The sequence below is a fragment of the Corvus kubaryi genome, unplaced genomic scaffold (genome assembly GCF_017639235.1).
Source record: "Corvus kubaryi isolate FWS band 111438036 unplaced genomic scaffold, C.kubaryi_AGA036_p1.0 37396, whole genome shotgun sequence".
Taxonomy (NCBI): domain Eukaryota; kingdom Metazoa; phylum Chordata; class Aves; order Passeriformes; family Corvidae; genus Corvus; species Corvus kubaryi.
In genome coordinates, this window is record NW_024581135.1 from 21,577,138 (window position 1) to 21,602,165 (window position 25,028).

Below are 25,028 nucleotides of genomic sequence, written 5' to 3' on the forward strand. Positions count from 1 at the left end.
GCAGATGACCTGCATAAGTGCTAGACAAAAAAAACAGAATCCTACTTCATCACTTAAAAAACAAGCTACCAAAACAAGAGTAATGATTTTTTTCATCTGACATGATTTTCTTTTTCTCCTCTGAACAGAATTCAAACAAATGCAGCATAACGAATTCAGCATAACTTATAACTGAAGATCTGAATGGTGCCTTGTTCGTAGCATTTGGATTTGAAACACAGATGCAGTTAACTCACAGCTTAACTCCTTCCATGATGCTCTTTAAAATGCTGATCTGTGTTCTTCTCAGCTTCCAGATTTTTAAGAGTTTTCAAGTGATTTTTCTCTTTTAAACAAATAGAGGTTCAAACTTGGATTCAGTGTACAGCTTTGTCTGCTATTTTCTGCTCTTACAAAAAAATACGAGATTAATTGTTGTGCAACTAGCTGGGAATAACATCACTTTCTAAAAATTTCCTTTGCAGCTCTTGTCTTTATTTCACCAAATTCTTTTCCAGATAAAATTTTCTAGGTTTTTGAAAAAGTCAATGCACTACATTTTTCTTTAGTACTGAAACTCCCTATGAACATGACAGATAAGGCGGGGAGAAAAAAAAGAAGAAGATATCTCTCAGCAGGTAAGTGTAGTCTCTGTTGCCAAGTGATCTGAAAATAGTTGAGTAGGGAAAGGAAGTAGTTTTATGTGTAAAGACAAACTCTTTTAGCTACCAAGGCACTAGTCTGCCAGCCAGGAGATTTATGATTCTCTCCCAGCACTATTACTGACCTGCTGCTATGAGACTTTGGGCAAAATTACTTCCTTACGCTATGCTTCTTTACATACTTCAATTTTTGAAGTCTTTCTTCAGAATTCTCAAGGCCATTTTCAGATATTTGAAGACTACATTTATTCCCACTGGTTTTAGGGACAGACAAAGGCAGCCATGCTTCCCCCAAATGCAAAAACATGGCACACAGCCAGCTGAATGGAACTGCTGGATCTCATCTAGCTCAGCGCTAACCTGGCTTCAAGCAGATTGCTCAGGCCTTATCCAGTTTTTAGACTATTTCCAACAACAGAGACTCCACAATCCCTCTGGACAAGCAGTTTCAGTGGTTAGCCCCCTTCACCACCAAGGACCTTATTGGAAATTTTTGTAGGAAGCAGGACAGTATGCTAAAGAATGCAAATTTCTGTTTAGGGCTCACTTCTGGCCCTGTTAAGTCAGGGCCCAGAAAAATACAGAGAAGCCTGCTCCACACTGCCTGCTCTTCATGGCAAGAGGATTTCAGCATTCAAAATATTACGGAGAGGGAGGAAGAGGGAATCACCCCATTTCCTGAACTTATCATAAGAGAAACATGCAGAAGCTATTTTGGGCTCACTGAGGCTGCTAAGACCATTTATTTTAACATCTGTACTACTTCCCGTTAAAGAATATCCTGTAGTTTCTTCAGCAGGAGTTATGTGCTCAAGCTTAGCACAAACAGAAGGAGGGCTCTCAGGAAAGCATGCATGGGCAGACTGGACGGCCCTTCGCATTATGGGCTTTATCCCAAGAAGGAAATGGTGGGAAATACATACATACACACACTGAGGAGATTAAAGATCAGGGGTGCTACATAAACACATTAAAACTTAGAAACTTTTGCTTCTATAACACTGGTAGTTTAAGGAATTACAGAACTATATATTTTAACTCCGAAGCAGACCTATGTGTAATTGGATCCAAATTAAGAACACTAATGAGGTTATGGCTGCGTTAAGTGTTACAAAACAGACTCTCAAACTACTACTCATGCTTCCCATTTATCTCCTTCCAGGAATTAGGAAAAACTTTCTATTCGGAACTCCTCTGATCTCGCAGTTTTAGATGAAACTGCTCCCCCGCCACTTGCAGCTCCAGCCTTAGAGACACTCTTCACTGATCTTTGTGAACTGTGTTGGATGAGGCCCAAGGACAGCTGCACTTGCAGACTTGTGTGCCTGCAAGGATGAGGAGCAACTCCAGTACTTTTCAGGGCCTTGATGTTCAAGGTTATTGCCACTGAAAAAAATAATCCTTTTACTATTCAGATTTCACTCTCAGCTCAGCAGTGACACAGTCCTCACAGAGAACCACAACGGAGTACTAACACAGTAAACAGTTTGTTACTTCTTCTCCTTCCCCCTCTTCAGATACCCAGATATTTGCATACATGTATCTGGTGCTTCATGAGAGCACTACGCTATCATTCTGGTCACCACAAGCACACAAAATACTTCAAACGAAGCCTTCTACTAAAGCAGGATTATAGACATCTTTATTAAATTTACTTTTTAATAATGCCTTTTCTGGGCTATTTGCCAACTAACAGTTCAACAGTTATTATTCAGTAACAGATTTTCACATGCCTCTTTGAAGTAAGAAGCTAAACAAGTAGGTGTTAATTGCACACAGGACAGACAGCTGCCTTGAAGATTTGTGGCTACTTACAGTATCCACTTCTTTAGTACTACCAAAATCTGTTCTACCATCCCAGAATTTAATTATCTCCCCATATACTGGGTCTCCACACTCCTACTCAAATAGCAGCTAGCACCATGGATTTTGAACCAAGACAGTAAACAGTCCCTTTTTATAACAGATCCCACAGACCAAGTGTTAGAGTGCATCACATGAAGAAAATGAGAAAGTGTTGGAGTAAAGAATAAGAGAAATCAGTAGAAAGATCACAGACATATTTAATTAGATTTGAATTTTGATAACACTTCATTATTGTGAAGAAGCCATAATTAAGATATGTTTACCATGGTAAAAGCATAAACTTTAAAGAAACCCTCCCTTCTGCTGCATCATTATTTCATATGGTTTCTATACACAAGTCCATTAACCAGATGGAGATCCAATGCAGTTAAAAGCACAAAACATTTTCTCAAAGCTGCTGCATAAAGACATTTTACTAAATTGTACATGTACGCCATGAACAATATATGTGCTCCAAAGGAAGCCTATGCCTTCCTGTCAGGTCACAATTGTCAGACAACACCAATATACACTCTTTTCTCCCTACAAAGCAGCTGGGTGTTTGTACAAGCAGGGCAGAAAATTAAACAGCTGTTAGAACTTTATGCAGTGTAGGTATTGGAGACAAATACTGCAGCATGCTCCCTTCTCAAAGGGATTAGCATGGCTTGTGCTTCTCAGTGGCCTTTTTGGGGTCTGGAGATCATCAGATGTAAAGGTCATACCTGTTATCGCAGGTGGGAAACTGCTCCTTCTATAGCCAATACCTTTTCTCAGATGCACACTTTCAGTAGTACACAGGTAAAAAAGCAGTGAAACCCTGCTGGGGTAGGTAACTGGGTTTTTCATGGGGAAAAGAAAAAAAAAAAAAAGGACGTTTAGTAGTCTTGTAGCCATGCAGTCCCCAAAGACAGGGCCTTACTACCAGATGCCATTCAGAGAGTAAACCAATCCTGGAGAAAAGTTAAAAGTGTCATTTCAGAAGAAACAGCAAGGCAGCAGCAGCAGTTAGGACAAAGTTAGAGAGCTTCAACTGCTTTAATTCCTAGCTGTTGAGGTGAGGGATCTCAAAGCAGGATGCAGGGGAGAGTCAGCACAGGCCCGAGAGGGTACTTCTCTACAGACAAGGAAGTAGCTGCTCTCTTTTACTCCTTACTCAGACTTCTGAGCTTTTCAGCACAACCCCACAGATAACTCAGAGAGGCTGAAGCAGATGCAGCACAGGCAGAGGAACAGGTGAACAGCAATAAGACATAAGGGTGGGAGAGACAGGAGCAGAGGGAAGAATCCCTAAGCTGCCAAAATAACACATAGAGTAACCACAGCCTCCAGGCACAGCCCCTGTCCCAAAATGCCCGCACTCCAGTCAAGGCCAGCCACAGGAACTGGCATGCCTCTTGCTTCACATTCCTCGGGAACTTGCCTTAACCAACTATGGAAATAATAATTTCATGCACAACATGGAGAACTACACATTTGACAGGCAGATGCTAAGGGCAACATCCTGCTCAGCTTGAGGTCAGACGATGCTGAAGAGCCTAAAGAGTGAGGCAGAAAGACACACATAATACTCAAGGAAAGAAAAGCCGCACTTTCTGGAGGAACAATGACAGGGATTCGAGATACAATTTCATAATTTTAGGCTATTTGCTCTTGCTAAACAGATCTTTAAATAAGATTTGTGCACACATAAAGAGCTTTTCCTTTCCATTTGTAGCTTTCCTCTCTTCCCCTCGTCCCTCCCCAACGCCCCATACTCTCTTCCTGAATCTCCCTTTCTGCGTCTGTCCTCCCCCCTCACGTGCTCCCGCTGGACAGAGGGCAGAAGTGCTCTGGAACAGCTGTATTGCTGTATTTCCTCCCTCATATGCGCCTTCCCCTCACAGCAGAGGGGAAAGTACATGCCAGCTCAGCTTGCCTCGTGCTTGACAGTGCTTGAAAAAGTGCACAGCCAGAGCAGCACTGCCATCCCTCCTGCCTTCACTGAAGGCAAGGCTCCCAAGCCGAGGCTCTGAGAGGACGTCTTCTGTTTTATGTGGCCTCCTGGGTCTCTGCACTGTCCTCCCAAATTGGGCTTGGAAGAGCTAGTGGACAGAAGAAATTGAGGGGAAGGCTGACGGACAGAGTTAAAAAGGGTGTGAATGAGAAGAAAAACACTGCCCATCCTCTGGAGGTCAAAACTGAGAACAGCTGCTTATCACAGCCCTGTCTTTGAGAATGCACTTCAGGAGTAAAGGAGCAATTTGGAAGAACCTCATGGTGAGCTCCTGAACAAGCACACCTTAGTGCCAGAGACAAGTGCTGTTACCGCGTTTGTTTTGGAGAGGCCGCTCAAACAGGGTACATGCTAGCTGAGGAACTCCCTGGGAAGGCACACAGCTCTGCACTCCAGAAGGTGTTCATTAGAAGATGAAACACAGCCATTAGAGTAGCAGAGGCAAACAAAATGCAGGACAAGCTAAAACTTGAAGACTGGTTACTTGAGGTTCCCTAAGTTGATTCCTTCAAAAAAGCCCCCAAGAGCCAGCTCAGAGGGCAGAGACCTGCTTTGTTGACTCCACCATAAAGCCTAACTACACGGTCTGCCTCAACATTCGCTGCAGATGAAAGCACTTGAGGGAGGCTGCAACACAAACACCTGCGAGTGTGCCCTGCGTGGGTGCCACGCGTGTGGGCAGTGGTGTGTGCCACGGCTCCAGCGTGTGCCACAGCCCCAGCGTGGCTCTCCCCACCCTGACATGCCCGCCAGGATTTCACAGCCGTGGCTGTAGAGCAGCAGAGATGGACAAGGATGCCACCGGGCACCTCCCTGGCAGCCCGGGCAGAAGCACGGTCCAAGCTGCCAAGAGGGGCCGGGGGCTGCGCCCAGAGGCCAACACCGGCCGCCACCGCGGGCACGCGCCCAACCCCGGGGGAAGCGGGAATGCGAGGGGGAAGCAGGGAGCCTGCCAGCACAGCTTCGGGAGGCAGGAGGAACGCGTCCAGCCCAAGACAGAGCAGTCTGGAATAAAAGAGAGAAAGAGCAGACAGGCACGAGGCGAGACTCAGCTCCCGACCCTTGTACCCGCAGGGCGCTCATCCCGTGGGGCCGGGGGTGCCGAGCTGCCCCAGCGCGGCGGCCGCTGGAGCCCTGCCCGTCCCAGAGACCCGCGTCCCCCGCCGGGAGCCCCGTGCGGCTCCCGCAGCCCCCTTACCGCGCTCCGTGCGGGCTAGGCGGCGGGAGGGCACGGCGGGTCCCGCCGGCGCTGCAGCCGCTGCGGCGGCCGGGACATGTTGGGCCGGGCGGCTATTTATAGCGGCAGGAAGCGGCGCGGCGCGGCTCTGGGGCGCCGCTCCCCCGCCGCCCGCGCCGCCGCACATGCCCCGGCCCCGCAGAGCGCCCGAGGCCGGGCCGGGCCGCCGCGGGTGGGTGTCCGCCCCCTGCCCCCGCTCCCGGGGCTGTGCCCCTCGGCCCGGCCGGCGGAGCGGGGCTCCCTCTGGGGTGGTCCTTCCCAGGTAGCGCGGGGTGCCGGTGATGGCCGTGCCCCCATCCCTCTGTGCCCGGTGGGAGTTCACACTAGTCAGAGTTACAGAGAGCCCCCTCACAGGGAGATGGATTCCGGTCCCCAAGTGCCAGCGGCCTGAACTGTGACTTTGGTAGCTCTGCCGAGGACACATTCCGTTCAAACCCTCAGCGGTTCCCCGGCCGTGACCTCACCGCAGGGGCAGCTCTGCTTTCCGTGCCGCCCTGGCCGCCCCGCACTGCCCGGCCCTCGGCACAGCCCCCGCTCCTCTCGGCCCTGCTCCCGCTGCCCCGTTTGGCCACAGAGTTCTCCACACGCTTTGTTTTCCCTACCTGCCTCCGATGGCCTTGATGGCAGCCAGCGGGGAAGGGGTAGTGGCACCTGGGGAATAGCTAGGCACCAGGCAGAGACACACACGGTAGAGTAGAAACGTAATTAAACAGTGGGAAAGAGGTGCTTGCTTTTTCGCTGTTAAGGTTTGCAGTATATCGAGATGTGGGAAGGTCAATTAGCCCTCTCTGCAGGATGCCCCAAAAGGTATTTTTGTTTCATACCTCAATTAACTCCCGCAGAGATTGCTTTGCCAGGCAAGCAATAGATTCTGCTCCCTTTCCCCCCGCAGCTTGACTAAGTTTTCTAGAAACAAAATTTCTGTTAATGTTTTTATGTCCAGCACTGAGGTTTTGGATGGGAAAATGCCCAAGTATATGGAATGGCGTAACTTGTGCAGATAGGAGCAAAGTTAGAAGTGCAAGAGCTGTGTCCTGAGTGTCTATTTGAGCCGACACTGATCTCACATGCTTTTGTCTCCATAGGCTTTCACATTTTGGAGGTGTTGAGATGGTTTTTGTTTACGCCATGCATGGACATGGTCCAGCTCAGCAGCTATATAACACTGTTATCTAAAATAAAAATGTTAGGGACAGGTGTCCTGAAGAACTTAAATATGCTCTTGATTCACTTGTAGCAATGTGTCCCAGCAAGGTCAAAGACTGAGTGTGCTAAGTTAACCTGCTGCAACTTACTTTCATGTTTTCACCAGGAGATGAGCAGTTGCCTGAAGGCACCGTATTATGGTGAGACATGCTGTCATAAGAGCAGTGGCATTACTGAGCTGCCTTCAGTGTAAGGTTGGCAACCTTGGCAGGCTTTTATGTAGGTCATTTCTCTGTTTCTGTGTCATTGTATGCTTGGAGCATTACAAGACAAACGCAAAAACTGGAACAATTTTTTATGTTTACCCTTTTCTGACCCACGCACACAATGCAGATTAGCTTGCAAGCAAAAATTTCAGTCCTCACAAATTGTAAAACTGCAGGTACTCTGTGTTTACTGTCTTTACAGCCCCAAAGCTCTCTAAAGAGGGTCACAAATCCACATGAGGTTCCTAAGCACGGCAAACAGCATTTGGGTCATTGGTTAGCTGAAAAGTCACGTAGAGGCAAACAGCTTACTCTTGTCTACGTGCTGGGGAAATACCATGTGATGCGTTCATTCCAGGCTCCATATGGGATAAATAGCAAACACTGATACAGATCTGCTCAGCTTGTAGAAGCTTGGGAAGATGTGCTGCAATGGGAGAATCTGTGCTGGGATCACAGGAAATGGTTACAACCCTTGCTAGGAAAGAGTTGTCCCTTTAGGGGGAATCCACTGAGTGATCCATCATCACTGTGCTGCAGTAACCTACAAACTCCTATGGCATTTTGCCTGCTGGTCAGGCTGGCCTGTTGCATGGTAACAAATGAAACTGTCCTGTCCTTGCTGTAGATAACCCACCTGCAGCCAGCAGGACTCAGCATGGCTCTCACAGTGAGCATGGAAATGCTTGCCTACAGGTTGGCTCTTTTCCATAGCTGTGTCTAAAGTTTATCAGGGACTGAAGTATGATCATTTTAGAGAATCTTTTGCAAAGCAGTACATGAGTGCCTTTTCTGTATTTGGGATTTGATTCATAGAAAGAGACAAGTGCTCCAGAGCTTTGTTAGAAGTCAGTGTCTGTGCAACATTCAGGTGATAGAAGTTTGGGAGACTTCATATCGGTTTCACAATTTTTAAGAACAGAAAGAGAAAGGTAATTTATAGCCAGCAGCATGCCCAGGGGCCTGGAGGCTGTGCTAGACTTTATCTAGCACTAGTAAACAGATGGAAAATGTGAGATCTTGTGACTGGAGCCAAGGACAGCAACCTTCTAAAAGTGTCCAAATTCAAAAGCATTTCTACTGTGCTGAACTATCAGTGACTTCAAAGGTGATCGGTTGCCTGCCACCATACCAGAAAACAAACCTTTCAGGGAGGTAATGTGCTCCCTTTCTCCACCAGCAGCACAGTGTTTATGCACTTATATGGGTCCTGTGTTACACATTCTCTCTTGCCCTGCTGTCCCTACCCGCTGTGGTTTGCCTCAGCTGTGGAAACAGGAACTGCTGAGTCAGCACGCTGATGAAACTCACACTGCTTTCACACTTCTCTGGGGAGACTGCCACAGCAAGGAGGTTGGCAGCAACTTATATCCTGGAGAAAAAAAAGAGTACTTAAACTGTCTTACAATTGCCTGAAACAATAACCTGATTTTTAAAAACTCTCAAACTGAAGGAGGTTGCAGGACCCAAGCACTGGTGGCAGATGAATGCTCACACCTGGCAGATGCAAGCTCATAATCAAGTGCTTGGAGTTCAGCGAGTGTCATTTTTCTGTCTCTTGATCAGCTCCACTACGAAGCCAAGATTCAACTGGCTGAAGAGACAGAATAAGGACAACGAGTTCAGCTCAGCTGTCTGTGACGGTGGAGAGCAGCAGCCTGTTCTGATTATAGACTCATGCAGAGGTGAAACTGCTCTCTTGGAGCCAGTACAAGATAAGGGACTTTAAAAATTCTCAGAAGGGTCAGGTCTCCTGAAGAGCAGGAGTGCCAAAGAGGAAAGACATTTGGGAGTGAATGCATCTCTGAGAGCAACATATCCATGGCACAGTAGAGAGTAGTTAAGGTCAGCTAAATGGATGGGAAGGGGAAAGTTAACCACCAAATGGTTTGAAAACTGGAAAGAGAATCAAACTGAAAAAGATGGAGACATTCCAGGAAGCCTTTATGTTAAGGACATAAATAGGGTGTTATCAACAAGCTCAAAGCGAACAAAAGCAGCTTTAGTAGCAAGAAGATGGCAGTGAAAAGAGGGACAAGCTAACTGCTCTGGGTACTATCATTATAAAAGCAACACCTTCCCACCCAGATGCCCCTGGTCTGCCTTCATTTAAATGAGGTCCGCTTACATCAGTGCCATGGTGCTCACGTCGTTATTTTTTACACTTACTAGAGAAATTTAGCAATGAGTGTGTGACACCTGTTTCTTGCTTTGCTTGTGGGAATTGTTAGTTGAAGCTCAGGGCTGAAATATATGCCTGTTTAAAGCAATGAGGCAGCAGAGATGCATGTGTGGGTTGCATGAGTATTATCCAGGGTCATGTCCCTGGGGCTACTGATTCAACCCATGTAGGAGAGAGTTTAGTGTTAAGATTGCAAGGGGGGATTACAGGGCTGTAAATGAGAAATCATTAGACTATACATACTTACATGTTAGCAGCAGATTATTTGTGACTGTGACCGAGACACAACATTTACAACCTCCAAAGCTACTATTTTAATAGGTGCTGACTTTAAAAGGACAGTAGCAGTTGAGAAGAAATAGTCTGCAGGTAGGTAAGGGTTTCTGTCAGTAGATGGATACTGTGGTATACAAGTGGTATGCAAGAAAAATGTATCACAAAGGTGATCTAGGAACAGAAAATAGAGGCTGGTACAGACCAAGTATTCAAAGCAAAGAAAAAAAAAAAAAAAAAAAAAAGAAGAAAAAAAAGTGTGCTTATTTGACGCTTGGAGAACCCTGTTTGGAGAGTCAGTGTACAACGCCCGGAATCTGCAACTTAAGAAGGGAAGTCGTTAGCATTTATTTTTACCTCCTATCACATCATTTGAGACACAAGTAGTTCATCAAGAGTCAGAGTGACAGAAAGGCAGGAGATTTATAGGCTGTGCCTATAAGATGGGTCAAAACATCACAAATGAAAATTTTTGAACAAATAATTTCAAACCTTTTTCTGAGGAAGTGGAAGGAAAGCACTGCACCTAGATGTCTACAAGGAGATCTGGAGAAGCAAGCAGGCAGGCACACGTGCACACACTCACTCTGGCACACAAATAGGGGGAATCTGGAGGCCAAGACCCGGGTCTGCCTTGAGGAAGCTGAACAAAGATGCTGTGAAGGTTCCTTGATGTTTATATTTAATGCTAAGATTCAACCACATGCTGCTCTAAGAGGATTGTTCTGTCAATTTTAGTGCCAATGACAAGCTCTCAAATTAAGTTCCAGGCACCATTATGCTGCAGCTTAGCTAATCGTGAGCAGGGAGCTACTGGCTTCCCCCAAGGGCTGGGAGCCGGGAATTCCCACCTCAGATAAAGCCAGCTGCAGCGAACACTCCCTCTGTCAGCAGAGGTGTCGCCCAGCAATACAGCTTTGTCCTTCGCTTACAGGGTTAATGATCATCCAGAGAGGCAAAGGATTATCATCCTTTAAACCGTAAGAGCAGAGCAGAATGCTACAAGTGATCGATTACCCCAGACAAACTGTTTGCTTAGGACTGCAGCTCACCACAACACTGTCCAACAAACACTACGCAATGATGGGAGCGTTACACAAGTGCCTCCTTTTTCCCTATAGTGCTTCAAATGCCTGTCCTCTGCAGGCATGACACGCTTCTGTAGAGCATTCACATAACACGAAGTATTTTACTAAACTCACAACAAATTGTTTACAGCTGTTAGCAAAGTACTGCTCTTGGCTTGGACAGCCAGCTGGAAAAGATGAGTAACTTGTCGCAGTTGCCCCACCTACCCTTACTTATTTTTGAGAAGAAGAGGCAGCACTGCTGGTATTGCCACACCGCGCTATTGAAACGCAGAGAGGCTTCTTGCGTACGTCGAATATGGAGTAAACAAACTCCAGCCGTGTTCGGCCAGAGGCAGCACTACTTTGCTTTGGCCACCAGAGAGAGCTGCTGCTCAACTTTTGACTCAAGCTCGGGCAGTTCCCGGCGTTGCTCAGAGGAGGAGAGGTCCTGTCACCGTGTCACGCAGAAGTACAGCTGAGATCCACACCTTCCCTGGGAATGAGCTGTGTGACGCTGTGCCTGACTTTAATGCTCACGGTCTATTTCAGCAGGGCAGGGGACAGTTTTCAGGAAACAGAGAGAATTGTGTTCAAATAAACACCCCCAAGTTTGAAGGTGCCCCCAACCTTAGTCATCACTCCAAATGCAGAGTGGAAACCAACCTTCCAAGATCAGAGTAGGTTGAATATGGAGATTATCCAAGGAATAGGTTGGATCCTTCCCACAGTAAGGAACAAGTAAGTCTCTCCTCTTTGCTGCAGCAAGACCTTCTACGGGTAGAGTCGTGCATGACAGTCAGCTCAGATTTGTGCATGAAAATCAAGTGTTTAAGCATGGAGTTTGAGACATTTCTGACGGGTACATCTAGCGTTATGAGAGGGGTGACTCTGCTAATACAAAAGCCACGGAGCAGATACTAAAACCAGCTTGAATGCTAAAGTTGGATACAGATTAACAGCTCAGCTAAAGCTTGTTACACTGCTGTTGACTTCACTGGACTAGTATCTGTTGCTTACAAAGTCAGACAGTCTTATTAATACATTAACATCTTTAATAAAGGGTAAAATGGATCAAAACCTGGCGGACAGCCATTCAAGTTTACCTGTAATGCAAGTGTTTCTTTTTGGCAATTAAATGCTACTGAGCAGCAGCTCAGAAGTGCTAAGTATGGAGCCTTACATTTTATTATCCATGCTTTTTCCCAGCAGTTACTGATTCCTGTCAGTGAACCTTTCAGAGGCTGGCCAGATTTTCATGGTTATGATGCTTTCAGATGTTCAGGGTAGCAAATACTTTCCAGCTGACATTCATCCTTGCTGATTTAATTCAATAAGGCGACCAGCAAATACAGCTAATGTTCCTATAAAACAAACTAGCATAAATATGCCAAGGAGAAGATGATCAAGCACCATTGCAACAAACTTCCACTCTTCTGCAGCCTGAGAAAGAAACAAAGGAGATGGTAAAATCTCTGCAGAGCCCTGTTTGTTACAGCATTCTTGTAATTTACTGTCTTGAACAAGGGGAAGGCTCTTCCATAAGTGCCATTATTGTAATGCAGAAAATGCTCATTCTCTTCTCAAAAGCAGGTCAGTCGTTAAGAAAGCCTAAGATACCTAGAAATAAACGTTTCAATGCGAAATTGACCAGAAACCCTAGCAATATGCTGAACAATTTCATTTAAAAAAATGCTGAAAAGCTTAATTGTTAGGCCAATTGTTGCTTCTGAAAGAGAGTTTAAAACCTTGAAAGCAAAATGCTTAGTTTGACCCAGCTGACTTTTGTTTTTCCATTGCTTTTTTGTTCTCATGGGATATCTAGACAATTGCTATTAATCTAACCCTAATCCCTGCTTTCCATACATTCGAATGTCTTGTAAAACCTTCTTGGTAGCTCCATTAGTATTTTTTTCCAGTTGTGGGACACCGTGAACCACTTGCCCTGTGCCTTTTCACTGGATGCTTTTGGTGGGAACCCAGCACAGTAAGAACATGCAGAGTGCAAGGCACCAAGTACAGCAGGGCTCAGGATTTCCACCCTGTAAAACTCTGCCTTAAGGAGTGACATGCTGGCCCAAGGCACCTTGCTTTTGCCTTGGTTCTCCCACAAGCAGAAGAGGCTGTTGCAATTTATCTGGAGGATACTGATAATGAATACTGTTTTGAGGTGGTTCAGAAGTGAATGCAATGGAGTGACAGCCTTCACAAGCCACAACCTTCAGTTTATTTGGGGAACCTGACTTTTGAAACCCCCTGGAAGTGATATATCAACAGTGCCCAGATGACACAAGCAGCTGGGCTCCACTTCCGAAGGGGGCATTTGCTGGTAACCTGAAGACCCTCCTTGTGAGCCAAGGAGGAAGTGAAGCCCAGAGATGCTGAAGCCACGCCAGCCCTGCTGAAGACAACAGTTTGTCTGCAGAGAGGCAAAGGAGTCACGGGAACATGAGACTACAGCCAGAGCCATTTCACATGCTCCAGGAATTTGGTCTCAGGAACAAACACTGTGGTGTAAATCCTGTCCGTGGGAAGGAAGCACCTCCTTTTCAAGAGCATGGGCCAAATAATTTTCTCAGAGAACCTGCCTGTCTTCAGACTAGCCTGCAGCTCAACAGGAGAGGTCTATGACCACTTAGGCGAAAGGAAGATGAAATACCAGGACTGAATTACCCCTGCAAAAGCTGTGTGATCTGGGAAAGCTGAAATAAAAGAGGGGTTAATTGTACTGAATGTGCTAGAAGGAGGCAGAGCTAGGTTTTCCTAGGGAACACTGCCATGTGTGACTCTATATGCTTTTATCCTTCCTTTGGCTTGCAATGTGGAAAAAGTCAGTAATCAGAGTACCTCATGACATACTTCATTTGGAGGGACTACTTGTAGTATTCAGGAATAAAACAAAACCTTATCAAAATTGGAAATATCATTTGTAAGTTACAATTAACACTTCTCAGATAACACTACTAGTCTTTTGGAGTTTGGCTTGCTTCCTGGGTTTTCAAAAGCAGTAGGATCTTTCTTACCACAGGGGCAAGATGCCTGAGTTGGAGACAGGAGAAATGTGTTTTGGAACTTGCTTAGAGTTCTTGAAACTGCTTTCCTACTCACAGACACTCCATCTCTATGGCTTCACATATCACATTAAGAAAACCTTAGCACTGACACTTTTTCCTTTTCTGTCATTTTGGGAAGCCAATATTCAGTTAACATCTGTGACAAGTATTTGTTGCTCCTTGTTGACTCCATCAAGGGGAGAAGATTGTCCACTGCTAGAGCCAAACCAGGGCTTGGAGTGTTTTTGTAAGGCAGGGATATTTTGCCAAAAAAGTAAGATGTAGCAACTTGAAAGCTAGAAATGAATCATGCACAAAAAAATGCCTTACATTACTGGCTTCTTGGTCCGATTTCATCGTTTCTGCAATGTATTTGATTCCCTCTATAGCATTTTTCACATCTGGATTTTTGGTAAGCGGCGAGTAGAAGTTGACAGGCACAGAACCTGACTTCCCAGAAATGTCAGAAATATCAATATCTTCTGCAAAAATATTTTTGTCTTGTTTGTCTCTTGATGGTCGTTTCATTGTAGAGAAAAACATGACGTTTGGGATTGTGTCAATAAAGATCTGAAAACAAAGGGAGAAGACGACAGTTTCTGGGGCTGTGTTACAGCTGCAGCTGTGTGCTGAACAAAGACAAGCCTCTCCGCTCCCAGATCGCTTCCCGTGCTGGAGCTGCTGCAGATTCCCTCTCCGAGTGTGTCACAACCCACGCCTTACTTACACTGGGGCCTTTGTCAGCCTTGTGTCCCGGGGCAGAGGGAGTCTCCCGCAGGCCTGCCACACGTTTTCTGAAAGCCATTTCCTCTGCCACACACCCAACATCCACACATGAAGCAGGAGGCGATGCTACAGAGCAGATCCTCAGCTAGCATGAGCTGACAGAGCTCAAGCTATCTCATCTAACTTGAAACATATTGCCTACAAATCTGACTTGAAGAATGGATGACAAAGAACCTCTTTTGGCTACTTAGGTTTGATTCTGCTATTATGAATGTTTGCTATACAGGCATATAAGGTTTACAATAAATTCCTTTGGAGTCACAGAGACTTGCTGCCAGAGCAATGTTAAGCACATGCAGTGTTTCCTGTTGAAATTTCTCTTCTGCAGGGATTGTTTGTGCTGCAGAGGGAATCCTATATAAGTTGTAACCTTAAAAGTAAAATTAGAAATACACAGAACAATCCCCTTTCATGTCATGGTTTAGTATGAACTCAGGCAGGCTTCAAAACAGCAAAGATTACTGAATAAATCAGATGATCTTTGATACTGTCTCCCAGGCAAAGAACTTGTAGTGACAACCAATTTTTTCTACATCTTATGATTACCATTAAGACTCCTGTGCAAGGATCTGCTTTACTCCCAAGGGCTGCAGACCAACTCTATACAGGAAAAGTACAGAGAGGATTTTTTAGCTTTTGCTAAACCATATTTTGCAAAATGGGATGCTGAACTCAGGTATTCCCTGTGGCCTTTGTGCTCTGCACTCACACAGGCTGATGGACTTGGCCACTGGCAGGCAGCAGTGCCTTGCAGTCAGATGGAGAATTAGACTAGGAAATGTAATTTGAGTCTAGATGGACATTTTATTTTCCCTGTGCCTTCAGACAAAACCCACATTTTGCCTCATCTGTTCCCTGCAAGACTCTACCCCAGTGGACAATTTTGTTACTTAAAGGAGCACTTCAGCAATCTTGCTGAGTTTACGCACAGCTAAGTAGTAAACACTGGCTCTTGTGCCTTGAGACCTTTAACATGATGCATTTACTTCCCCAATTCTTTTTGACTTTTATTAGAAAACCTGCCAATAAAATATGGAGCGTTCAGTGCAAGCCAGCAAATGTGCCAAGCCATAGAGCTCACCTTCCTGACCCAGTGGGGCATGGTGTGAGTGCTGGGGGAGCGGTGGTGGGTGTTGATGACGATGACCGTGATGATGATCGAAGCGATGACAAACACCATGGTGAACAGCATGTACTTGCCGATCAGAGGCACTGCGCTGGAGGTGGAGGGAATCAGCTCCACAATGACCAGCAGGAACACAGTCAAAGACAGCAGAACAGAAATGCTGAGAGTCATTTTCTCACCTGTCATAAAAAAACCCCAAAATCATTGCTGCTCCTATCATTCAGTACAGAGAGCATTTATTTGAGAAGCAGGATGTGGGTGATAGCTGTTCACTCAAACACGTGTGCATTTGTAGTGCTATTGTCTCTGCCAGCATCCAAAGCAGTAACTAGGCAGGGCAAACCTGAGAGCCTAACACCATCAGCTCCAGCACTCAGGTGGGAATTACCAGGAATGACTGGGCTGAGGTGCGGGTGGTGGATATTTTTACTTGCCAGGAGCATTTCATGGGCTGTGTATTTTGGACAATGAAGCATATACACCTGATTAGTGCTTGCTCCACCACCTCCTGAGGGTTTGCTTGCCTTATTCTCTGTCTGTGGGCTGAGGGAGCGGACTAAAATCACATCTGACATCAGGTCAGTTGCTATGCAAGACCTCCTCACATATGAAGGGTGTCAGAAATTAACCATAAAACATTATTCACACATTTTTTTAATCCAGTTCAACTTTGTAGGAAGTTTTCCACTCAAAAAATGCATCAAGTATTTCATAAGAAGGGGCTTGCACTGAAATTAAGCAGTATGAAAAGCTGACAAAAATGCAAAAAGAATGAAGAGGAGAAAATGGTTGCAGGGAGCATGAGTGGCTCAGCAGTGACAAAGGAGGCCAGAACAGGTCAGGATTGCTCTGTGTCACACGAGGTGATGTGTGCAAGCAGGTAATGAGCTCACTGCTCTGACATAATGCAGAAGGGCCTTTGTCACTCCTGTGTGCTCATTTACTGCAGGACATACTAAAAAAATGACTACCTGTGGCAAAACATAAAAACTAACCAGCTGCATCTTTAGTTTGCAGAAGTTAGCTGGATAGATAGCAATTTCCATGGGAAAGCACCCCAATTTATTTATATCAACAGTTTCAGTTTTCAGCACTTATCCTTTCTTTGCAGAATATTTAAAGCCATTACTTTCAGTGGAAATGTCCAGTTGTAATATGCTCTGGCTTTCAAGTTGGCTGATGATTTCAAATACTGGGAATTGCTCAGGAACATTTTAGAAGAGCAATTTCTATATTTCTATGGCAGTAGAATGAATAAATTTACATACCTGAATCTGTGGGTAGGTAAAAAACTAACCCTGTCAAAAAGGAGAAGAGCAGGCAGGGGATGATGACGTTCACGATGAAGTAGAGAGGCAGGCGTTGCATGAGGAAGTGGTAGGTGATGTCCAGGTAAGGGGTGTCAGGGCAGCAAGCGTAGTAAACCCAGTGCTTCCAGCCACGGTAATCCTTCATCACCCACTCCCCACTCTCCATGAAGTTACTCAGATCTGGACGATCACTCTCCTGGCAGCAAAATACCCAAACAAATTCTTAATACTGTGTATTCTGAACCAAATCAAAACTTGGCAGGTTTGGCTCAGGAAGAGGATTCCAAATAACTCATGCACTTTGGGGTTTTTTTGTGAGTAAACAGCTCTTGTCCATGTTATTTTGCCTAAGAATATCAGCCTCTACACAGCATTCAAGTAAATATTATAGTCAGGGATAGTAGACTGAAAAAATATTACGGATAGGAGGCATACCTGAGGGGACAGGGAAAGAGTCCTTAGCAATGGAAGAGCAGAGAAGATATACCCCCTCAAAAAAAACCCAAACCCAAGAAAACAAGCAGAAGCAGAACAGGTAAGACCATAAAAAGTGGTGCAAAGCTGTCAGAGGACAGACAGGAGACTGTTAGGGCACAGGGATAATATGTATGCAGAATTTAGGAGCCAAACCAGGAAATCTTGTGCTAGATCTACAAATAAGGATTTTCTATTTTACAGGTAAGGTCTGCTTGTTTTTCCAGTCAAAAACTAGGTCATATTCCATTCTAAATCTGAGATTTCCCTAAAAATACATACAGGTCTTTGCTGCTTTTCCCCATTACAAACTCCCTGCTTACCGGGTTAATGACAACCACTGTACCATCATATGTCCAGGTTCCCAACTTCATACTGCAGTTCTGCTGGTCAAATGGGAAGTGTGTGACTATAATTTCACAGTAACTCTTAAAAATAGCTGGTGGTGTCCAGGTGATCAGACCTGTGTGCTCCAGAAGGACTTTGGTGTATTTTACAATGGCAAAATCACCGTCTGCACTGCAAAAGGAACATTAAAAGCAATATGGGCAGCATAATTAACACAGTCACAAAAGGATTTCTCTGGCTACAGGTCAAATGACTCCCCAGTGCCTGCTCCTGGAGAGGCTTACTCTGAGGAACTGTACCCACTGGAGCAGATGTCATGGGAAAACTGTCCCACCAGAGTGCTGCCATGAGGCAGAGCTCCTCCTCCCTCCCTCTCTCCCGTGGCAGCTGGCACCCCTTACTTGTTGTAAAGAACAAGGTCTGGCCGCCAGATATCATCTGAGGGGATGCGGATTTTTTTTACGCCACCGTAGTCATCTGGATTCCATCTGAGGTTGACGTCTGTCCATTGCTAAAGAGGGAAGATTTCAGCCCCTGAGAGCCTCTCCCAGCGCTTCTGGGGGTAGTTTGAGTACTTCCCAGAAACAGCTCCTCCCTTGCTTTGGGACATGCATGTAAGCATAAACATATGGGAGTGGGACCCCCAGATCATTTTTTACATTACCTTAAATTTTGGTTTAAGAAGCTTAAGAAAAAAAAAAAAAACAAAAATCCCCAAAAGAAAATAATACAAGGACAAATATATCAGAAGCCTACTGTTTGAAATACAACCCCAAATGCTTTTCTTAAGACTCTTAGTGCCTAGAGCATTTTATTCTTGAGATCTCAGTAAGAAGAAATGCTCTGCTACCTGACCCACCTGCCCAAAAGTATGACAGTGTAGTTAATTCCTGACTGCGCCCAGTGCATTTGTTTGAATTAGATGAAATGGGTAAGAATTTTTAGAGTTACCTGTTTCAGGCGTACATTGGTTGTCACAATCTGATTTACTTCATCCTTAAAAAAAAAGAAAGAAAAAAAAGAAGGCAGTATCAGCAAGCATCAAGATTAAAAGATAAAAACTGTTTCCTTAGAAAAACACCACCACTTGGCACTATCACACGAGCCAGCGGATCCCCATTACCCGCGTTCCTACCGTACCACGCTAATGAGCTGGATGAGCTGCAGCCCCACGGTGACAATGACGGCGTCCCGATGGTCCTCCACGGGGCGCACCACCTTGTTGTAGTCCTTGAACAAGTCCTCCACCAGGCGAGTCTCATCTTCATAGCACAGGGCCAGCCCAGCTGCAGGACATCAGGGGTGGCACCAGTCAGATGAGGCAGGGAACAGGCTACAGCACTGCCAAGCTGAGGCTGGCATGGAGGAAGTGCTGCCCACAGCAAGCTGCTGGTGGGGGATAACAGCAAGTCCTCCCTGTGACTCTCGCTTCAGACTCGCACCATGGGCGAGTACCGCCGGCGGGGTAACTGCTGTCTGACCTGGGCACCAGCTTAGGAGTAAGGCAACAATGGCCTCCATCCAGGAGATGAACAAATCCAAATAGCCAGGATCGTGGACATCAGAGTGAGCATCAGGAGTCTCCCAGCCTGAAACTGTGCTAACAGGCAGTACTTATGGGCAGTTAAACACAGAGGATATCCAGTATCAGGGATTTCTAATGTTGCCTTTTCCACCTTCAATTCCACAGACCTTCCTGTGACAGTAACATTAAAGGAGCAGGCTAAGCACACCAGTCACTGAGAAGAAATCATCACCTAGACTCCTTGCAGCCACAATCTAAGTGGAACAAGAGCTCCTCTCTGCAACGGGACTTGCTCAGGTTGTGCAGGTGGTGAGAGAAGGAAACCACTCACTGTGCGGGGTAGCTCCATGGATAGCTCTGCCCACAGGCTGCCCAGCATGACTTGGCAGTGCTGTGCCAAAGAGCCTTGTAAGAAGAGCTTCACAAGTGAAAATGGCAGGGAGCAGCCCTGTTCCAGTGGGGCCTTCCCAGTGCCTGTGCATGGCACTGCACTCCCAAGAAGCAAGGGCACTGGAAAACAGGTGGGCCCTGTTTCCAGAGAGCCTATGGCAGAACAAGCAGGCACATGATGTCCTCAGACTGTAGCTGCTTCACCGTTCCAGGGCAGGAAAGCAAATGGAAGGGGTGCTTGGGGGTGTTTTTTTATGTCTCCCCTCTTAAAGGTAGTGAGAAGGAACAGAACAGTCAAGCCTCATTGCAAGCATTTTTGGCAGATTGCACCCTTGTCTCCCCCTCTCTGTTGAATCCTGGGTCACAGAAGTCAACAAGAATTTTGCTGCTGACTCCAACTTAAGCTAGGATTTCCCCTGGTATCCTAACTGACTTTTCATCAACTCCTTTTATATAGCTGAGCTGAGATTGCCAAAGATTCTGCCTTGGCCTTGTCCCGCCATGAGATTATATTAAAATACTTGGATGCCAATGAGAAAAGCTGTCTGTTGCAAACAGGCACTGTTTGCTTCCCCTGCCAAGAGGCTGAGCAAGGGTGGGCAGGAGACATCTTTCAATTTTTAAGTTATGATCACAGCATCACTTCTAATTGAAGCTCTATGCTTTATTAATCCAATTAAAATCCTTTCACATTGCTCCCTTCTGGTGTGGCTTGGTAGGTATTTAGTGTACTGCTTGAATTTTCTGAAAAGCTTTTAAGATCACAAAATATTTGTTCTTTTAAGGGACAGTTTAAAAACAATTATCTGAGTACAACTCACGCAGCTGCAAATCAATTCTACCTCCTTGTCAGTCACCCCACAACTTAATGACATTTCTTGTAATGATTTTTCACATTCCAAGCCATGCTTACTAGATCCTTTCACATATTTTGAAATACATGTAGCACTAGGGTAAACGGGAGCATGAAAAAAAGATTAGTGATAGAAAAAACACAAACTTCTCAGTTCAAATTATCTGTTGCCTGAAATTACAAATATCTGAGCTGCTGCTAATGCACTCCAAAGGTTTCCTTTAAATGATTTGGTGTGTTCATAAAACCTCACCAGTAGGACAGGCTGCTCCCAGAACACACACTGATGTATATACAAAGCCCCAGTCCCACACACTCAGGAAGGAGACAACCCCCATTCAAGGCCATGGCTGGAACACCTTTACCTGTGGAGATGAGGAGGAGGAGTACGCAAGGGACCTTCATCATCCCAGCTCCCTCTTGCTGCAGTCATACAGATGGAGGCACGCACAAAGCACCTCCGAGGTCCCTTCAGAGGGGGCTGTGCTGCCTCCGCCAGGGTGCTGCCAAAATATACCCACCAGGGTATTGATTTACAGCACCTGTTCTGGGAATGACAGCTGAGCACCATTGCACCACCGGGCTGGAAATGGGAGCACAGTGTGTTTCACCCATCAAATATCTTCTGCAGTTTACAGAAGGTAATTTTTTTTCTGAGTGTCAATGTGATCTGTGGCTTACTAAACAAATAAACACACAAATGAAATTAAGAAAGAATTACCTGTAAGTAACTGAACATCTTGGTGAGAACTCAGAACCTCTTTGTGAACAGAGAAACTTGCCAGGTTTAGGGTTTTGTTTCTCTGAGACAAAACAGATCACAGTCATTTATTTCTGAAACACCCTCACCAGCGTACAGACCTCATGCTGGGAGGGGGCTGCTCCCTTGGCTTCACAGAGGGATGGGAAATCTTTGAATAAGTGAACAAATATTCTCGAGACCAATCCATCTCCTTGAATCTACCAGTCCCCACCTTGAAAGCTATTAACTAAGTAAGAGGAGAACCCACCCCCCTGGCTGCCACCACCTCTGTCCTTACTGAACTGAGAAAGTCAAGTGGTAGAAACATGACTGGTTTGTTTCTATAGCAGGGCAGATCCAGTGGATTTCTGTAGGGTATGCAAGTGCTTGCTCTTTATTACCATAAATCACCTGGAAAGAAGTGAAAAGTGATGTGTTTAGTAATAACAGTCATTTAGGCTATCAAAGAAAACAAGAAACTGTAGATAATTTTTTATATATCTATGTGTATATATATATACACAATTATCTACTATGGAACTCAACGATATCACTCAGGAACAAAACCTTGAGATAGTCCTGTGAAGTGCTCATCAGTTTCTAGGAAAGGAAATAAAGCAAAAAGGAAAGATGTCACTATAAATCCATGAATGTTCTTTGCAGTTCAGGTCATCTGGTTTCAAAAGACTCGGAAAAGGCCCAGGAGAAAGTGACAACAACATCCACAGTACAAACTGGCTTCTCTACCTGGAACACATAGAGAGTATGAACCATCAGTCTGAAAGAAAAGCAAGTGAGAGAGAGCTTTGGTAGGGTCTGTAAAATCCTAAATGGTCTACAGAAAGCATATTTGGATTCACTTTCTGTCCCCATGCAAAAAAATAGAGGGCATTGAGGGTAGAGCTGTCAGGCTTAACCAAGACACCTCTTCACAGAGCGTGTCTGCAGTGGAGTTCGGTGCCACAGCAGCGTCTGCTTGCAGAGGTTTATCTGTATTCAGAAAAAACACCTTGCTAAATAATTTCATACTATTGAATGTACACATGCACCCTCCCCCTAAGAAGTCTGTCACAGAAGTCCCAGAGTCACAAGTCTCAGGACTGGGGTCGTGTCCCGGGGATTGTCTAATAGTAGTGGTGTTCTTGCATTTTTCTAAGGCAACTGCCATGTGGAGATAGGAGATGGCACTGAGTGACCTGCCACTACCATTCTTACACAGTGTTCCAAATTCCCTTTTCCAGAAAACATTCCCGACAAAAACCTTTCTTAGCTTTGCCTCTGGGTGACACCAGATGTATTTTCTATTTCTGCTGGATAGCCTTTGTGCTGTCTGCCAGCTGGCTTGGTGTTTCATGCTGGATGCCTTTATTATTATTTTAATTATTTTTTTATATCACTCTCCCTCACCCACCCCCCTCCAGTAAGCATTTCACTCTGCATTTACATTTATCCTGCAGTACAAACTCTCCATCTACATAACTCTGGCCTTGTTCCTGGCCTATTCGTGGCTGGCAGCTCCCATTGTTGCGGGGATCTTGTTTCAAACCCGCGTCTGACTGCTTCCACTCTTTATCCCAGGCCAGGCAGCTGCCCTGACCAGCGGAGATACAATTGCATGGAGGCATCGTGGGAATGCTGACCACAGCCCTCCGGATCCTCTCAGGGTCTCAAAGCATTCCTGCCCACCCCAGGCAGGGCTGCCAGGTTTGCTCCAAGGCGGACGGAGGAGCAAATGACTCTCTTGGGTAAGAGTCATTTCCACACTCTGGCAAATGACAGCTCTTGGGTAAGAAAAGTGTCTGTCCCTCCTGACAAGGTCTGGCTCCTGGAGCTGGCAGGGTGCAGAGTTTGAAGGGGCCCCAAAAAGTCTGTGGCCCCAGCAAGGGGTTATTTCTCTTGCAGCTGAGCCAACCCCCCAGCCTGGGAGCCAGCCTCCCCTCACTGGCTGGAAGTCAGAGCTCAAGCTGGAAGAGGAAGGAGCGGGTATTTGGAGAAGGCCTTTGGGGAGCAATGGCCTGGCTGCGAGAAATGTTCCCTGGCAGAGGCACAAAGCCTTTTCCCTTGCAAAAAACCCAAGGCAACCTGAGCTACTGCAGTTAAATATGGACAGAGAAGTGAACGCTGCTTGTTGTTAAACTGGGGAATGTGACCCATCGTGACCAAGGTGAAAAGGCAAGGGAAGGGGCTGAGGTACACTGAGTGCCTGAATTTGATCAATTTCTAGGATGGGTATTTTTCTTTTTTCCTTCAGAGTATTCAGAGAATTTTTTGTCAAATATTTCATTCCCACACAAAAACCCCTTTTTACATCTATCTTGACTCCAACCTTCCTGGCTTGTTTTTATGAGCCCCTTCCCCAGCCCTCAGACAAACCCACTACACAGCATGCTAATGGCAGACCAGCCTCATTGAGATTGATTGGAAAACAGCAGAACTCACTGCTTGCTGAATTTAGGGCATTGCTCCTTCCATCCATGTACGAGGAGCAAGCCCTGCTAGGGCTCCTGCCCGGAGGAAGTGGGCTGTGAACAAGTACTGCTGCAGGTGAGTCTCTTTGGCAGGGTGATAATGTACAGACACGGTGCCAGTGAGCAGAATGCCTAATGCTTTTGACAGGGTGAGGAATACAAGAGTTTAACTGAAATTTTGGTCACAGAATTGCGTGCAGAGAGGCAATGCCCGATGGAAGAGAGCAGGTGCCAGAGGTTCCAACAGATACATGGACGACAGGACCTGGGGGAGGGTGGAGGTAGTGAGAAGCAGAAGCAAAACTAATAAAAAGAACAGAGAAAGGTTACCTAGTACATCAGGGAAATGAAAGGAACAAAAGTTGAAAAGTCATAGCACTGTCCAGCAGTTTTAGTTTTCAAATGCAGTATATACCTTTTTAAACGCATTTTTGTATCAGAAAAACGGCATTGTTGGCGACAGTAGATTATGGCAGCACTGAATAAGGCAGATGGCTAGACAAGTATTTGTGCGTTCGCCATGTGCTGGTTCCCAGATTGCCCTGGTTACAGTCATGGCACACATTCCCCGCTGGAAGCCCGCTCGGCTCCATGGCCACCAGATGGCAACAGCTGGACGAGGGGATGAGCCGGAGCACGGCGGCGCTCGGGAGGGCGACCGCAAACTGTCCCTGTGGCGAGAGAAAACAGAGGGAGCAAATATTTTCCAGAAGAAATTAATTCAAGGAATTAGTGACAGTCTTGAGATGCTGAAGGACTGTACTTACCCGGTTTATTCCGGTGCCCATTAGAACATGCTGGGCATTAATATACATGTCAGTAGGTTTTGATAGATAAGATTAAAGTCCTCAAACCAAGAAATCCAAAGTTGCAGTTTTCCATACTGAGACCCACCTCCACCAACCCACAAATACATTTTATCCCCATAATGTTTGTAGCAAATTTAGTTTCAGCACATATTTTCTTTGTTTTCTATTGCATCACCCAAAGGAATTGAAAATACCGAAAACTTGCTCAAAAGCGGTGATCTTAACCTCTGCAATTTCAGAGCTTTCCTATCATGGCAGAGACATGGTGCACAGTTACCTAGCCTGAAGGATGCTTCTGGAAAAAAGAAAGAATTTGAGTCTGGAAAGAAAGAGTAGAGCAAGGAAAAGGTCCCCAGTCAAACAGAGAAACCACAATCACAAAAGACATTGTTAGATCAGTAGCATAAGTGTTAATCTAATGCAGGTGAGGAGACACTGCTCACCTTTAAACTGGCACTGGCCCTCATGGTCACACTTCTCAGACAGAAATG

At 45.6% G+C, this 25,028-nt stretch overlaps 2 protein-coding genes across 2 annotated transcripts in view; both read right to left on the reverse strand.

Moving 5' to 3' along the window:
• The window catches only part of WIPF1 (WAS/WASL interacting protein family member 1), a 56,478-nt gene extending 50,680 nt beyond the window's left edge, over nucleotides 1-5,798 (reverse strand). The window contains exons 1-2 of the mRNA XM_042040547.1: nucleotides 5,681-5,798; nucleotides 3,212-3,322 (exon numbers count right to left, since the gene is read on the reverse strand). The gene's annotated coding sequence lies outside the window, so the exon portion shown is untranslated. The remainder of the gene's footprint in view (nucleotides 1-3,211; nucleotides 3,323-5,680) is intronic.
• A 4,106-nt stretch (nucleotides 5,799-9,904) lies between these two features.
• CHRNA1 (cholinergic receptor nicotinic alpha 1 subunit) lies at nucleotides 9,905-22,239 on the reverse strand. Its single transcript, XM_042041323.1, has 9 exons — nucleotides 20,884-22,239; nucleotides 18,891-19,036; nucleotides 18,702-18,746; nucleotides 18,152-18,261; nucleotides 17,726-17,921; nucleotides 16,887-17,124; nucleotides 15,574-15,797; nucleotides 14,037-14,276; nucleotides 9,905-12,096 (listed from the first exon to the last, which is right to left on the reverse strand). Exons 1-9 carry the CDS (start codon nucleotides 20,924-20,926, stop codon nucleotides 11,965-11,967), a joined length of 1,374 nt encoding a protein of 457 aa, XP_041897257.1. The 5' UTR covers nucleotides 20,927-22,239; the 3' UTR covers nucleotides 9,905-11,964.
• Between the last annotated feature and the right edge of the window lie 2,789 nt (nucleotides 22,240-25,028).

Excerpts from the sequence above, each read along its gene's own strand:
- CHRNA1 (XM_042041323.1), bottom strand. The coding sequence starts at position 20,926 with ATGATGAAGGTCCCTTGCGTACTCCTCCTCCTCATCTCCACAG. Across the intron at positions 18,262-18,701 it reads CCAATGTACGCCTGAAACAG|CAATGGACAGACGTCAACCT; the intron begins GTAACTCTAAAA and ends TTCCCTCTTTAG. Across the intron at positions 15,798-16,886 it reads TTACCTACCCACAGATTCAG|GTGAGAAAATGACTCTCAGC; the intron begins GTATGTAAATTT and ends TTTTTATGACAG.